This window comes from Octodon degus, unplaced genomic scaffold, assembly GCF_000260255.1.
Source record: "Octodon degus isolate 3935 unplaced genomic scaffold, OctDeg1.0 scaffold00236, whole genome shotgun sequence".
Lineage (NCBI taxonomy): Eukaryota > Metazoa > Chordata > Mammalia > Rodentia > Octodontidae > Octodon > Octodon degus.
In genome coordinates, this window is record NW_004524812.1 from 3,286,008 (window position 1) to 3,300,825 (window position 14,818).

Below are 14,818 nucleotides of genomic sequence, written 5' to 3' on the forward strand. Positions count from 1 at the left end.
TTAACTTCTTCCTCTTTTCTTTTATAAGCCTTCTCTTTCTCATAGCGCTCCTTCTGCCTGCGGCGCTCTTCTTCTTGCCGCTTCAGTCTCTCTCTCTCTCTGAGTATGCGCTCCTGCTCTCTTTCATAGTCACGGTCCCTCTCCCTGTAGTCTCTGCCACTCTCATCTTCAGATCTGCATGAGAAACAGATGATACTAAAGGCGTGAATGCGTTGTAACCATGATGCAGGAACGCTGTCACTCTCACCTGGTCACTGCAATGAGGTGCTATTACAGCACAGTGAAAAACACTAGTGATTGATTGATTTTTTTAACAGTAGTGTTTTAGAAAACAAAACTACAAAATCATTTACCAAGATTAAGATTAAGATACTAAGAGTATTTGAAAGCCTCCTCCCCCTTCAGGTAACAGAAAGGTAAAAAAGTTAACCTTCAGGTCCGAGTTCAGGATATTCTAGCCCCTAGCAGTAAAACAGATCCAAGAGCCCTGCCTACTGACTGACCTCTTCAGCCTCTCATCTTTAGGCTCGCTGTCAGAACGCTTGGGCAGGGTGCAGCTCTGCGCACTGGCTCTTTCATCATTCAGATTCTCTTTGTCCAGTTTCTTGGCTTTTTCTCTTTTATCCAATTCTTTCTCATCTTTTTCTGGTTTCTTGAGCAACTTTAAAGAGAACAGGTTTATTTTGAAAAATGGAACATTGTTTTCTGATTCTATTAAAGAAACCAATACACTAAATCTTTATAACAGACTACATACAGCCCTCCATCTCTGTAGGTATCCTTAAAATTCCAAGTGAATAACTTCGTGCATGAGAATAGTGATTTACTAAAAGGTTCTTATTAATGTGAAAGTGTCATCCACCCAAATGAAGTGGTTTAATCACTTTGTGGCAATGGAATTGGGACAGACCCCTCTGGCTTTGAATGGTCAACCTTTAAGCAAGCTATTATATACTTTCAAGTAGACTTCCATAGCAAAACAGCATGTCAGTATAACTTGATGGGAAAATAGCCTAGAAATTAAAACTACTAAGCAAATCACTACTACTGGACTGTTTCTTTGTTGTTAGACTTTTTTTTTTTTTTTGGTGGAACCGGGGATTGAACTCGGGCCCTTGCGCTTGCCAGGCAAGTGCTTATTCTACTGAGCCATCTCCCCGGCCCCTGTTAGACTATTTTTATGTTTATGTACTGTGACAACAAACACCTTATTTACCAAAACAATGATCCAGTGCAAGAACTTGAAAATCGTGTGTGAGTATGTGTGTGTGTGTGTGTGTGTGTGTGTGTGTGTGTGTGTGGTACTGGGGATAGAACCCAGGGGCTTTGTACCACTGAGCTAATTCCAAGTCCCTTTTATTTTCTGAGATAGGGTCTCACTAAATTGTTTAGTTGGGACTTGAATTTCTGATCCTTCTACCTTAGCCTGCCAAAGTGCTGAGATTATAGGCTTGCACATAACAGTACCATTGTGCTATCAATAAAGGTCTACAACAAGAATTACTTGGCATTTGATTTTAAAATTCAGATGCGGAGCCGGGGAGATGGCTCAGTGGAATAAGCGCTTCCCTGGCAAGCGCAAGGGCCTGAGTTCAATCCCCGGTTCCACCAAAAAAAAAAAAAAAATTCAGATGCCTTTTTACAACACAATACTGAAATTCCATCTCTACTGAGTAAGAATGCTCCATTCTTCCTCACATCATTGTTATCTCTTTAGAATGTCCCCCACTTAGTGCTGCATATTCAGAGATTCTTATGCAAAACAGAAGAATCTCTGAATGAAAGCACCATCAAGGTTGATCTCAGGGTGAAGGCATCATACCAGTCAGCAAGCAAAAGGCAAAGCACAAGACTTAAGCATGAAGTACCTGAGCACACAGACAGCCACTGCAAATGGAGGGGGGCGGTCCTATATGGATATGAGGAAGGCACCAGTGTCAAGTGACAGACCAGGTGCAGGTTTCATTGGAAGTGTTCTTACTTCTCTAACGAACATCTGTATTAGAAACCAAGATGTTCATTACTCTAATAAGCACATTAATGAATGTGTCTGACATGGCTGGCTCTACCTTCTGCCTTGTGATCATTAGGGAACAGCAAGCCAAATCACTGCAGCATGATGGATTGCAGGAAGGAGTTAAGATGAGAAACGCTTCTCTAAACTCCTTATCACCAATAAAGAGTCCCATAGACACATAGGGAGCCTTAGACGTATAAACTGGTGTGTTTTCAGGAGGTAAAAGAAGGTGACCTGCCACCATCTTCGTGAGATGTTCTTTGACTTTCTGAAGTACTAGGTATTAGTACTTCCTCAGAAGGTTCACTGGACCAAGGGCTGCCCAAGCCATGCCCTCAGAAGGGGCACAGCATGGTTGAGATGTTTCTGCAGGTTTCCTTTCCCTACATGCAATGCACTAATCAGAATCTGCTGTTCAGATTCCCCGCTAGATTTAAGGAGATAATGTGGGAGTCATGTGAGTGGTAAAAGCACATAATGCAGGATGTTTATCTTTACTCCTCCCCAAAGCAGCCAGTTATGGGAGACAAATAAGATGAGAAAAAGCTGTATTGGCTTCGCTGTGCTCTAGCTGCATGTTGCTGCAGCTTCTGGGTATACAACAGAGAATCAGGAAGTCCCCTGGCTTCCTTTTAAAGGAGGAATTTTAAATAGCTCAGCTTTTAAGAAGACCCAAATCAGCCTGAAGGGGTTTTCAACAGGTAACACTACCACCACCACCGAAAGGACTTATCAGCTAAGACCTGTGTGTGACATGATACTAGGTTCTCTGTATCATGTACTTGGTCCTTACATTTTTCTGATTCACAGCTTGTAACAGAAACCTGTGTACCTGAAGACAGTGGAAAACAAACAGATGAGGCAACTTTATGTATCAAATTATGAAGGAAAAAAGCTGAATAAACCCAAAATTCATGCCAGCCAGCCCTAAGTCCTCATTTACTAGGAACTAAGAGACTAGTAATTCAAACATCAAACATTTTCAAAAAATACAGATCTACACTAAAGAATGTTAACATCATGTAAAGTAGTTAATCCTTTTAAATATTAAACTATCAGCACTGTATAACAGAATATTTTTATTTGTACACTCCCCAAAAAGGCCAAACACAAAACATACTTCATTTACACAAACATAGGATACATGCATAAAAAGATACATGCAGTTTTCAACAGCATGCAGTCAGTTTCAATTATATTCATACCTTAATCTTTGGTTCATCCTTTAATTTGTCCCTTTCTGGAACTCTGTCTATCTTCTTCAGCTTTTCTATATCTTTTCTTTTACGTTTCTCTTCTTCTTTCCATTTTCTTCTCTCTTCTTCTCTTTGCCTTTTTCGTTCTATTTCTCGTCGCCTTCTTTCTTCCCTTTTCTCTTCTCTCATTCTCTAGAAATATCAACATAAGCCTTCAAATAAAATAATTGTCACCAAAAACCTAATCAATCCCAAAGGCATGGTGAACACTCACTAAATTGTACCCTCTTTTACTTTTTTTTTTTTTTTTGTGGTACTGGAGATTGAACTCAGGACCCTGCGCTTGCCAAGCAAGCGCTTATTCTACTGAGCTATCTCCCCGGCCCCCCTCTTTCCTTTCTGTAAACTCCTTAACCTTTGCCCCACCCAACAAACAAGAGAAAATGAAAATAAAAATCTGCTAAAATAAGCATTCCACTGCTGCCTTGCTATGTTTCCACAGATTGGTTGAATATCAACAGCTTCTCTGGAACAAATGAAGGACTCTCCAGGTTTGCACAGTGAACCCCTGGTCCCACAAACAGTGAAGGAGAGCACCAGAGTAAGACAAAGTAGTCCTACCATCATGGAATAATCATAGGGAACAGCAACTATTTCTCCTCCAGGGTCCCACTGCTCTTAAAATGTTTACAGAATGTGAACTAATAAAGTTAAAAAAATGAAAGAAATATAAAACTGAAAGATTTACCTGTTTGTTTTTCAGGAAGCTCAAAAGCGGGGTTGTCTTCTTAGCTACATAAATGTAAACAAATTATTAATAATACTTATCAAGCCCTACACAGTATTCTGACATTCCCTGCCACCACCCAAGATAAAAAAGCCACCTCTTTATATAGCAAGTTCTAAAAGCAGCTTTAAAATACTCCATTATAACACAAGTTTCAAAATGATTTTTAAGGATAAAGATCCAACATGTGTATGTAGCAATTCCTATAATTTTATTTATTACATATCACAAAGATATAATAAAAGAGAAAGAAAAATACTTAACAGATTAAAATAAAACATTTAAGAGTAATTTTCAGTTAGAAAGAAGTACAAAAACATTCTTGTTTTATTTTTTTATTCTATATATTTTTATGTAATTTAGTACAGGGTCCACAGGGTCTCACTACACAGATTGGACTCGTAGTGATCCTCCCATTTCCAGCCTCCAAAGTGCTGGGGTTACAGGTGTGCACCACCATGCCCAGTCTCAATCATGGCTCAGCATACCCCAGAGGTGAGGTCAGCAAGGCACATGGGGATCCAACCCACCCCCACCCCCCACGGGTCCCTGAACCCCCCACCCCCACCCCCACCCCCCTGCTTTTGCCTAAGCAGGTGCTTTAATCCACTGAGCTATCTGGCTGGCCCTTCTCTTGTTTTATTGACAGGAGTATAAATTTATATTTAATTGGAAAGAAACTAGAGTAAAGGACTACAAATATCCATTCTTTTTGATTTCATCTTTCTACTTCTGGGAATTTACTCTAAGGAAGCTACCTACCTAACTATCTACAGGGTTTTATGCACCCATTAACAAATATAAAGTTTTAGAAAAATATTTTAAGTTCACTTTTTAACATTCTGAGCAATGCTATTAGCCTCATAATCACCTTTTTCTGATAACCACCTTTTTTGAACATATACATCCTTTGGGTAAATTCCTAGGGGTGGAAATCCTTGGTCAAAGAGCTGACAGACTAGTGACAAGACTATTTAGCTTCCACTCTACCATTTCTTAAGTTTTTAATTTTGCAGAAACTAATTTGACTTTTTGATATTTAAAAAATTTTTTTTGACTTTTTGATATTTTCACATCAATTTTTAAAATATTAACTTACTAGGAAATAATTGATCTTCAAAGGCCACTGTCTAAGCATGCTTTATCTTTAAAATTTTTAGTACTTACTTGTATTACATTTGTGTGACACAAAGGTCATTGACAATTTGTCCCATCTTTATCAATGCACTCAGTAAGAAGTACAAAAACATTGTTTCATTTTTTTATTTTATATATTTTTATGTATTTTAGTACAGGATCAACAGGGTCTCATTACACAGATCAGATTTGTAGTGATCCTCCACAGGAATTATTTCCTGTGAAGCAGGTATTATCACCTGCATTTTCTAGTGAAATAACAATCTCAGGGAGTGACATTCTAGTGTCACACAGCCAATAAGTAACAAAACCGAGAGAGGGATTTAAGGATTCCAATGAAAAAGCCACTGCTCTAATTCCTTTTGCACACTTACCTATTAATTCTCTATTTTTAGCTTCTATTTCTTCTAACAGTGTCTCTGGAGTAGATGTCATTTTCTCGTTATCTGTGGCATAACTCTCCAAAAATTTCCTATATTCTGGATCTATATAATTGTTTAAGGAACCAGAACACAAAGATTTCAAACTACAAAGGAAATATTATCTAGGATACTTATTTATCAAAGAAGATAATTGTTTACTTCATGGAAAACTAGAAAACAAACCAAATGCACAAAGTACACTAGCATTTAGTCATTTGCTCTTGGAATTCCTATTAATGATACCCTCTATGGGAATCTAGTTAACGTGGGAGTCAGGATAAAAGAAACATCACACAAAAGAACAGACCCAGAAGAGATTTTACACAGTTTATGGTCAAAAGGCAGTTTAAATGTTTTTTTCTTTATTTAGTACAGGGTCTACAGGGTTTCACTACACAGATCAGACTCATAGTGATCCACCTGTTTTCAGCATCCCAAGAGCTGGGATTACAGGTGCACACCACCAGGCCCAGTCTCAATCGCCCTGGGGGCGGGGCCAGCACAGCACAAAGGGGATCAAACCCTGGTCCCTGTGCCTACCTAAGCAGGCGCTTTAACCAGCTGAGCTATCTGGCTGGCCCAAAAGGCACGTCTTTACTAACATCAAAACTGGAACTTGTAACTATAGCACCTTCAGAGAACATTAGCATAACATGTAAGCATATCTTGCACAGGTATACCTCACTTTAAGTAAACTCAACATAAGAAAATCAAGTGTTCCAAAAGATAAACTGAAGTAAGTTCTAGATCTAGCTCTGGAGGCGATGGTAATTTCTGGTTGCATTTTTTTTTTGTTAGTGTTGTCTTTTTGAGACAGGGTCTCACTGTGCAGTTCAGGCTGGCCTCAAACTAGCAGTGATCCTCCTGCCTCAGCCTCCCGAGTGCTGGGATTACAGGCGTGCGCTACCATGCCCGGCGGTAATGGTAATTTCTGGAGTTCTCTCCTATACCTTTGAGACCAAAAAAGGAAACACATCTGAGTCATCACATTCCTTATTTCTACACACTGCTGAGCATGTCACTTAATCTCTCTTCCATATCTAAACTTGTGATATCATTAACAGCTGTGTTATTCTTTGCACAGGGGCCATGCTAATCTCTGTAAGGTTCCAATTTTAGTATATGTGTTGCTGAAGCGAGCATAGCTGTGTTATTCTTTATTGGTTAATAAAATGTGATAGTAACAAATGATGGAAATTCAAACTAGAAAATTCTAAAACATCAATCTCTAATATAAAATATTGGAGCTAAGTCCTTATCCAACATAACAAGAGTTACGCAAGTTGTCCAACAGAATATTAGAGATTTCAAAATCTGAAGCTGGTTTATCTTACATGGCATTTATAATTCAGTTTTTTAGTTCCAGTATTTCTTTTTTAATGTATTTAGTACAAGGTCTACAGGGCCTCACTACACAGATCAGACTCATAGTGATTTTCCTGTTTCCAGCATCCCAAGTGCTGGGATTACAGGTGAGCGCCACCATGCCCAGTCTCACCTAAATATCTCAGCATGCCTCAGAAGTGGGCTGGCTTGGCATGCTACATGCTGCATTCCAAAGATGGATCCCTGAGCCTACCTAAGTAGGTGCTTTAGTCCACTGAGCTATCTGGCAGGCCCTAGTTCCAGTATTTCTGTTCAACATAGTTACTATGTATGTAGCAATCTACATATTCAAAGCCTAGAAAACAGGACTGACCACTTCAACTGGTTTGGAAGCTACTTAATTATGGATAGGCTCCCATCAGAGCTCAAACCGTCCTCATTATAAAGATAATGGAAACTCAGAATCAAACAATTGTAACAATGTTAAGCTTCAAAGAGCAATTGTTATACTTTGAAACAACTTATTTTTCCTACTATCTTCTATGTAACAAATCCATGGTGATTTATTTATTTGAAACTTGGAATTTTTTTTTTGAAACTTGGAATTTTTTTTAACATACAACAATACATATAGAACAGATTTTTCCATGGTGATTTATTACTCAGTAGTGTACACTATATTGCTCAACAGAAGAGAAATAAAATACTACTAGTGAAAGAGTCCAGAAACTCCAGGAAACCCATTTTCATGCTAACAAGTATACAAAGATTCCAATGGAACAACATTTCTTATTAACTTTATTCTTTATATTTCCTATTTTAAGATACTGGGTTGTAATTAACTCTCCCAAGGCATTACTTTTTAAAAACCCAATGGCAACATCATTATATAGCTAGAGCTATACTGTACCATCATCGATAGTCCCAACTTTAGTGTCTCTTTTCTTAGTCTTCTTTTTTGCGTTATCTGTGGCATAACTCTCCAAAAATTTCCTATATTCTGGATCATCATCGATAGTCCCAACTTTAGTGTCTCTTTTCTTAGTCTTCTTTTTTGCAGCTTTTTGAAAAGGTGCAAATTCTACTATAGCAGGATATTCCTGACCTGTTTAGAAAAAACAAAACAGAACAAAGCAAAACTATACTTGCTATAACAAAGGAAATGTTCAAGGTAGATACAAGAGAACCAATCCATTGTTTTCTACGTCTGCTTAGACAGCAGTCATTTGAAGAGGGTGTCCCAAGTGGCAGAAATCACACTGGAAAACTATAATCAACATCCTAGCAGTGGAGCCCAAAGTTCACTGATCACATAAAGATATGGCAGCAAATTGGGTGTGGTAGTATATGCCTATAGCCCCAACAATTCAGGAGGCTGAGGCAGGACTGCTTGAGTCCAAGAATATGAGATCAGCCTGAGAGACAGAGCACATTTTTTTTCTCTAAATACAAAAATAAAAACGTGACAGGGAAGTACAATATTCATTTAAGTTCAACTTCTAAAATGTGATAAGCATGGTGGCACGTGCCTGTAATACCAGCTGTTGGGAGGCTGAGGCAGGAGTATCACCACAAGTTCTAGGCCACCGTGGATTACATAGTGAATTCAAGGCCAGCCTGAACTGCATAGCAAGAATCTGTCTCAAAAAACAAAAACAAAGAAAAATACAACAGCAACAACAACAAAGAAGACAAGTGTTGGGTGAGAATGTGGACAAACTGGATCATTTGTCTACTTTTTGGTAGAACATAAAATGGCACAGCTGTTATGAAAAACAGTATGGCAGCTCCTCAAAACACAAGACAGGGGCTAGGTGTGTAGACCAGTGTTAGAACACCAGCATGTTTGAGTTTAATGCCTGAGTTTAATCCAAAGGGCTAATAAGTAATCATATGGAAGTTTCATTTCTAGACATATAGCCAAAAAGGGAAAGCAACCCAAGTATCCTTCAATAGACAAACAAAATGTGGTATAAACAAACAATATTAGCACTAAAAAATGGACATTCTGCTGGGCCTGGTGGTACATACCTTTAATACCACCACAATGGGAAACTAAGGCAGAAGAATCACAAATTCTAGCCCAGCCTGGGCAATTTATCAAGACCCTTTCTCCAGATTAATAAAAAGGGCTAGGGATGTAGCTCAGTGCAAAGACCCTGAATTCAATCCTCAGTACTACAAAAAAAAAAATTTAAAAAGGAAATTCAGAAACATGATACAATGCAGAGGAAACTTGACAGTATTGTGCTCAATGAAGTCAGTAATAAAAAGATACTATATGATTTTATCTGGGGTATCTACACAGTAGTCACATACATAAAGACAAAAAGTAGAACGATGATGTCAGGCCACGTGGGGGAAGAAGAGATGAGGAGTTGCTTCATGGGTTTAGTATCAGTTTAGTGAGAGGGAGGTTCTAAATGTTGGCTGCATAACAATGATGTATCTAACACTACTGAGCTGTATAGTTAACAATGCTTAGGATGGTGTTATATGTATTTTGCCAGAATTTCTAAAATGCAAAATTTTAGTTTTTTAGTGATACATGCTACATGGAAGATTTTTGTAAGCATAAGAAGCTTTTAAGTAAAAGCTAGTTGCAGAAAGCCACATATTATGATTCTGATTATATGAAGTACCTAGAATAGACAAATCAAGAGACTAAATAGATGTTGAGTACTAATAGAGATGAGGTAATGAAAATGTTCTGGAATAGTGGTGGTTGCACAATTTTGTGAATATCCTAAAAAAACACTGAGTGTGTGTGTGTGTGTGTGTGTGTGTGTGTGTGTGTGTATTACTGGGGATTGAACCCAGGGCTTTCCCACTGAGCTATACCCCAGCCTTTAAAAAATTTCTTACTTTTGAAATTGGATCTCCTTAAACTGCTAAATTACCCAGGCTGTGAGTAAATGTAGGAATCTTCCTGGCTCAGCCCCTCAGTGCTGGGATTACAGGCATGTGCCTGAAGTGCTTACAAGTGTGTGAATTTTATAGTATGTTGAATCTCAATTTAAAAAAATGACTTATTAGTTTTTCTTTTTCTTTTTTTTTTGGGTCAGCTCAGCCTACCCTGAGGGTGGGGCTGGCGCAGCATGTGGTGCTGGGAATCGAACTGTGGTCCCTTGAGCCTAAGCTCGCCTACACAGGCACTTTAGACAGCTGAGCTAACTCACTGGCCCCTAAAATGACTTATTAGTAAAATGTATAATACCAGATTCTTGCCATAGCAAAATGTCATAGAAGGTATGAAGTACTCTTTGATCATTGATCTATAGACTGAAACCAGAATAAACTCCGTAGAACTGACCAAAATGCATCACAAAAAGTCATGTAGCAAACACAGCTTTAGAAGTCCTAATGATGGGGGCTGGGGAGATGGCTCAGTGGAATAAGTGCTTGCCTAGTGAGTGCAAGGTCCTGAGTTCAATCCTGGTACCACCAAAAAAGAAAAAAAAGAAATCCTAATGAATGAACATAAGATTAGCTTAATAACTGAGACATGTCAAAAGCGATGAATTAGATAAACCAGCTTTAAAAGGGGGAAGCAGCAGAGGGACAAGCTGAAAACACAGAAAGTGAAGCTGGACTATGGAGGATCCTGCCTACTAGGCTGAGTTTGCACTTTGTTCACAACTATTAACTTAAATCACCTTTTCAAAAAGATTAATTTTATGGAAATTTTTAAAAAATCCTCTAACTTTAAAGAAGTGCTTCACAGATGAAGCCATAAAGCATAAAGGTGTTGGTTTAGTTGAATAAGACCAAAAAACAACAAAGTGGCAGGATTCATAACTTGCATTTAAGAGACTGAGGCAGGAGGACTGCAGTAAGTTCGAGGCCAGTCAGGGCTACACAGTGACTTCAAGGCCAGCCTGAACTAAACAGCAAGACCCTGTCTGAAACAAACACCATTGTTATTTACTAAGATAAAAAAATATGGGGTGAAAACTAGCTGGTTTGGGGAAGAAAAGCTGGACACGATAGGGGTGCAGCTCAGTAGTAGACTCAATTATAGCACGCAAAAGGTTTGATCTCCAGCATACACAGAAACCCCCCCCCCCAAAAAAAAAATACACACACACAAAGTTGGAGAAACACACCCTTCCCCCCCAAAAAAAAACCCCGATCTACACACACACAAAGTTGGAGAAACATAGGTGACAATTGTTCAGTTTTTACTGGCATATTCTGACAAAGATTTAATTTTATAACCAAAATGAAGTAACACTGAGAAAAAGCCTATAAAAAACTCCATGTAATTTAACTATGATTACAAAACAATGGCAAATAGTAGCTTGGACATTCTTTGGCTAAATGTTGCAAGTAGAAGATATTAGGTAAAAACTGAGTTAAGGCAGAAATTTGTCTTCCCTGGAGACTGGACCCTCTTAGATAGTTTAGAGATCAAGTTTGATGTTTTAATTATACACAACTTTATGAGAATGTTATACAGTATTCTAGCTGGTTGGCTTAATGGATAAGAATCAAATAAATGGTGGCTTTTGACTCAGGATAAAAAGTAAATATTTAAAACTTGTCATACAAGTTTAAAGCGTCATTTATCAGTATTGCTGCTGAAATGGGAACGGTTCCATTTCAGAGCAGATCTAATCTCCAGCCAAAAAATGGTCATACAAGAGCAGTGGCAATTTCATTCAGGCAGGTGCTTATGCCACTGAGCTATCTTCCCAGCCCTAAAATTTCATTCGGTTCAACAGATTATTCCACAGCTATGAAAAGGCATATATCAATGTATAAAACTGCAATAAGCTTATCAAATGTGTAAAACTCTTTAAGGATTTTAGAAAAGCATGGAGAAAACATTGTGATGAACATATTGTCTTAAAAATGACAAACTCCCCATTTAGTTCAATTACAAAGACTCACCTTTATTGTCAAGGAATACATAACCATCAAATCGATCCCTGAACAAAATAATGTCCTCCTGGTTTTTAAAGTTGATATATGCTCTGGCATACATATGAGGATACAGACTGCAGAGAGGAAAGCAATTATGTAAACATTCACAGGTGTCTGGCTGAGCTACAAGTATTCATATATTAAAGATAGTCTCAAAAAATCAAATGGAAAACATATGCAAGATAAAAAGATAGTTGCTTCATTTACCCCGCCCCCTTTTTCTTTTCTTTTTACCTAGTGTCATTAGAAAAAAACTCAAAATAATCATGCTCAGGCATAGGTTGAAGATGTTCCTGAAGCTGCTCCTTGGTCAGAGTAGGAGGTAATCTTCGAATTACCACCTTATGAAATAAATAAGGAAAATAAAATTAGTACAAAGCAATTCTCTGTCCCATCAAGCAATCAGTTTCTGAAGACTGGCTTTGGCGTGGTGTTTAAAACTCTTGGAAATGGCAACTGCCTGGAACAAGGAAATCTCAGGGTCTGCTCTTGACATGCTGACCACCCGGTTTATGAAACACTGTCTACTCATTTTTTTTTCTACTCCCCAATTTTAAACACATCTAGCGGCAAACTAGCAGGCTAACCCTGGTTTTTCGTGGGTGCCATTTTTTTTTGTTTGTTCTTTTTTATTTATTTATTTATTTGTGTGTGTGTGTGTGTGTGTGTGTGTGTGTGTGTCCAGCTCAGCCCACCAGGGGGCGGGGCTGGCTGGCATGTAGTGCTGGGGGATTGAACCGCGGTCCCTGTGCTTTGCTAAACTTGTTCTAAGTAGGTGCCTTAGACCACTGAGCCATCTCACCAGCCCCTCTTTTGGTCTTTTTGAGACAGGGTCTGGCTGTGCAACTCAGGTTGGCGTTAAACTCGCTTTCTAGCCCAAGTTGGTCTCCAACTGGCAACGATTCTCTTGCCTCAGCCGTCCGAATGTCTTAAGTGCTGGGATTACAAGTGTGCACCACCACGCCCGGCCATTAAAAATCTTAATTTTGTAGCATATCTCACCCACATTGAACAAACCTAAAACCAAATCTTTGCCTATTCAGTTTAAAGACTTCAAAACTACATACACACGCGCGCGCCTGCTCACACAAATCCACCCGACGCTCTCAAAATAGGCTTGCTGTTCACCTGCCTTGCCAGACCCCTCCACGCCTCCATTAGTACTACAGCACTACCACCAACTGCTCCCGCCCGTGGTGTGCCCTTCATTGCGCACTAACTGTCCCCATTAGACGTAATTCTTTATTCCTCTTCCGACGTCCCCCCTCCTATTACCATCTTCACAGCTCGAAGCGGACCGCTCCCGTCTGTGGACCTCCACCCAACCGCTCCCTCTGCCTCGCTCCCGAGAAGGCGGGGGCTTGGGGGTTTCCCCGTTTTACACCAAAGTACGAGGCAAGATGAGGTGATTTTCATTCAGGCGAAGTCATAAGGGGAACTCGGGACAGGAAGAGCGCAGCCCCATTTCCAGCTATCCTCCACCAGCGGCGGCCCCGTCCCACCCTCTCCCGGGCCAACCGCCGGCCGGGCACCTTGCTCAGCGCCTCTTTCTTCTCCTTGTTGCGGTCCTGCTTATCTTCCCCTTTCGCGCTGTCCCCCGAAGTCCCACAGCTACTGGCAGAGGCGCCCGGGGGCGTTAACAAGGTTACTCGCTTCTCCTTAGGCCTGTGCTCCTTCTCTTCCTTCATGGCTACGGGTACGTCCCTCTCAGCTGTTCAGTCTCAACCCTGCTACGCTGGGCACCTATGACTCCCGGGCAGCTCCCGTCGGAACTCCACCCCCAACAAATGCCCCTAGTGATAAGCCGGGGCCTGCGTTCCATTGGGCCCCCGAGATCTCGCGAGACTCCGTGGCGCGCGGCTTCTCTTTCGGGGAGGGCTTCAACGCTTCCTCTTTACTTCCCGCCTGCCGAGTCCCCGAACCGCCCAATACCCTCGCGGACCTTACTCCCTCGCGGCCCACCCCTTTACGAGTTATTAGCAACTCCGCCATTTTAAAGAGGCTCTTTCGAGGACTACAAATCCTGGCATGCAAAGCGGCTGCCCCCTTCTGGTCCAGAGTACTAGAGTCTTAGCCATCTATAGGTCCTATTTTATAAATTACGGTTGTTTGTTTGTTTGTTTGTTTTCCCTCCAGATCAAGAAATAAGGTTAATTATCTTAGTTTTCCTCAAATAAACTCATTATCTAAATTGTGCTTATGAGGGGAAAACAGGTATTTTTATTTTGTTTTCACCATGCAGTTCAGGCTGGCCTTGAACTCACTATGCAGCCCAGGCTGGCCTACAACTGGCAGACATCCCCTGCCTCAGCCTCCCAAGTGCTGGGATTAAGGGACGTGCACCACTACACCTGGCTAGGAAAACACATTATTTTTTTCATTTTGTAAGACGGAGATCTCACTATATTAACCAAGCTGGCCTCCAACTTACTACCTTCCTGGCTCATTTTACCAATTAGCTGGAATTACAGGCTTTGCTGAGCTGTATATTCTATTACTGAATCCAAAATGTACTTTAGGTACTTTAGAGATTCTTTTCCATGTGTTGGTTATGAATCACATTAATAAAGACACATGATACTAATTTAAAGGAGTAATATCATTAAAATGTGTGAGATTTCATCACCCTTGTTTTGGTAAAAGGAATTTTATTTGGCACTGGTGTCCTACATGAAAGGGGAAAAAAACAATTTGATTAAGCTGCAATCACCCACCTCACATTTTTTGTAGTTATAAATCCATTTTATTTATTTTTTCCATAGTTTTATTGAGAAATAAATAGCAATGAGACAGTTTCAAATCAACTTGGTAGGACAGTTCCAATAATTAACACATTGTATACTGCCTTCCTAGTGGTTATTTGTTGTACAAGATGCAGACATGATATCCTATTTACAAACACTATTAGAACAAATGCCTCTATTCACTGAATTAAGAGAATGTAGCTATATATCTATCCTAGTCATTCTGAATACACAGATACAAAATGGTCATTCACCTATATCCC

The 14,818-nt window shown here is 39.8% G+C and overlaps 1 protein-coding gene and 1 non-coding gene across 2 annotated transcripts in view; both read right to left on the minus strand.

Annotated features, from left to right (window-relative positions):
- Positions 1 to 13,575, minus strand: part of Upf3b (UPF3B, regulator of nonsense mediated mRNA decay) — a 21,748-nt gene extending 8,173 nt beyond the window's left edge. Inside the window, exons 1-9 of the mRNA XM_023706037.1 lie at positions 13,344 to 13,575; positions 12,046 to 12,152; positions 11,779 to 11,885; positions 7,892 to 7,990; positions 5,512 to 5,622; positions 3,962 to 4,005; positions 3,223 to 3,405; positions 504 to 661; positions 1 to 174 (exon numbers count right to left, since the gene is read on the minus strand). Coding sequence (XP_023561805.1) covers positions 1 to 174; positions 504 to 661; positions 3,223 to 3,405; positions 3,962 to 4,005; positions 5,512 to 5,622; positions 7,892 to 7,990; positions 11,779 to 11,885; positions 12,046 to 12,152; positions 13,344 to 13,499 — 1,139 coding nt within the window. The 5' untranslated portion in view covers positions 13,500 to 13,575. The remainder of the gene's footprint in view (positions 175 to 503; positions 662 to 3,222; positions 3,406 to 3,961; positions 4,006 to 5,511; positions 5,623 to 7,891; positions 7,991 to 11,778; positions 11,886 to 12,045; positions 12,153 to 13,343) is intronic.
- Positions 6,598 to 6,702, minus strand: LOC111813902. The gene has a single exon (XR_002819027.1). It is a non-coding gene; the product is annotated as a U6 spliceosomal RNA (small nuclear RNA).
- Positions 13,576 to 14,818: the final 1,243 nt, after the last annotated feature.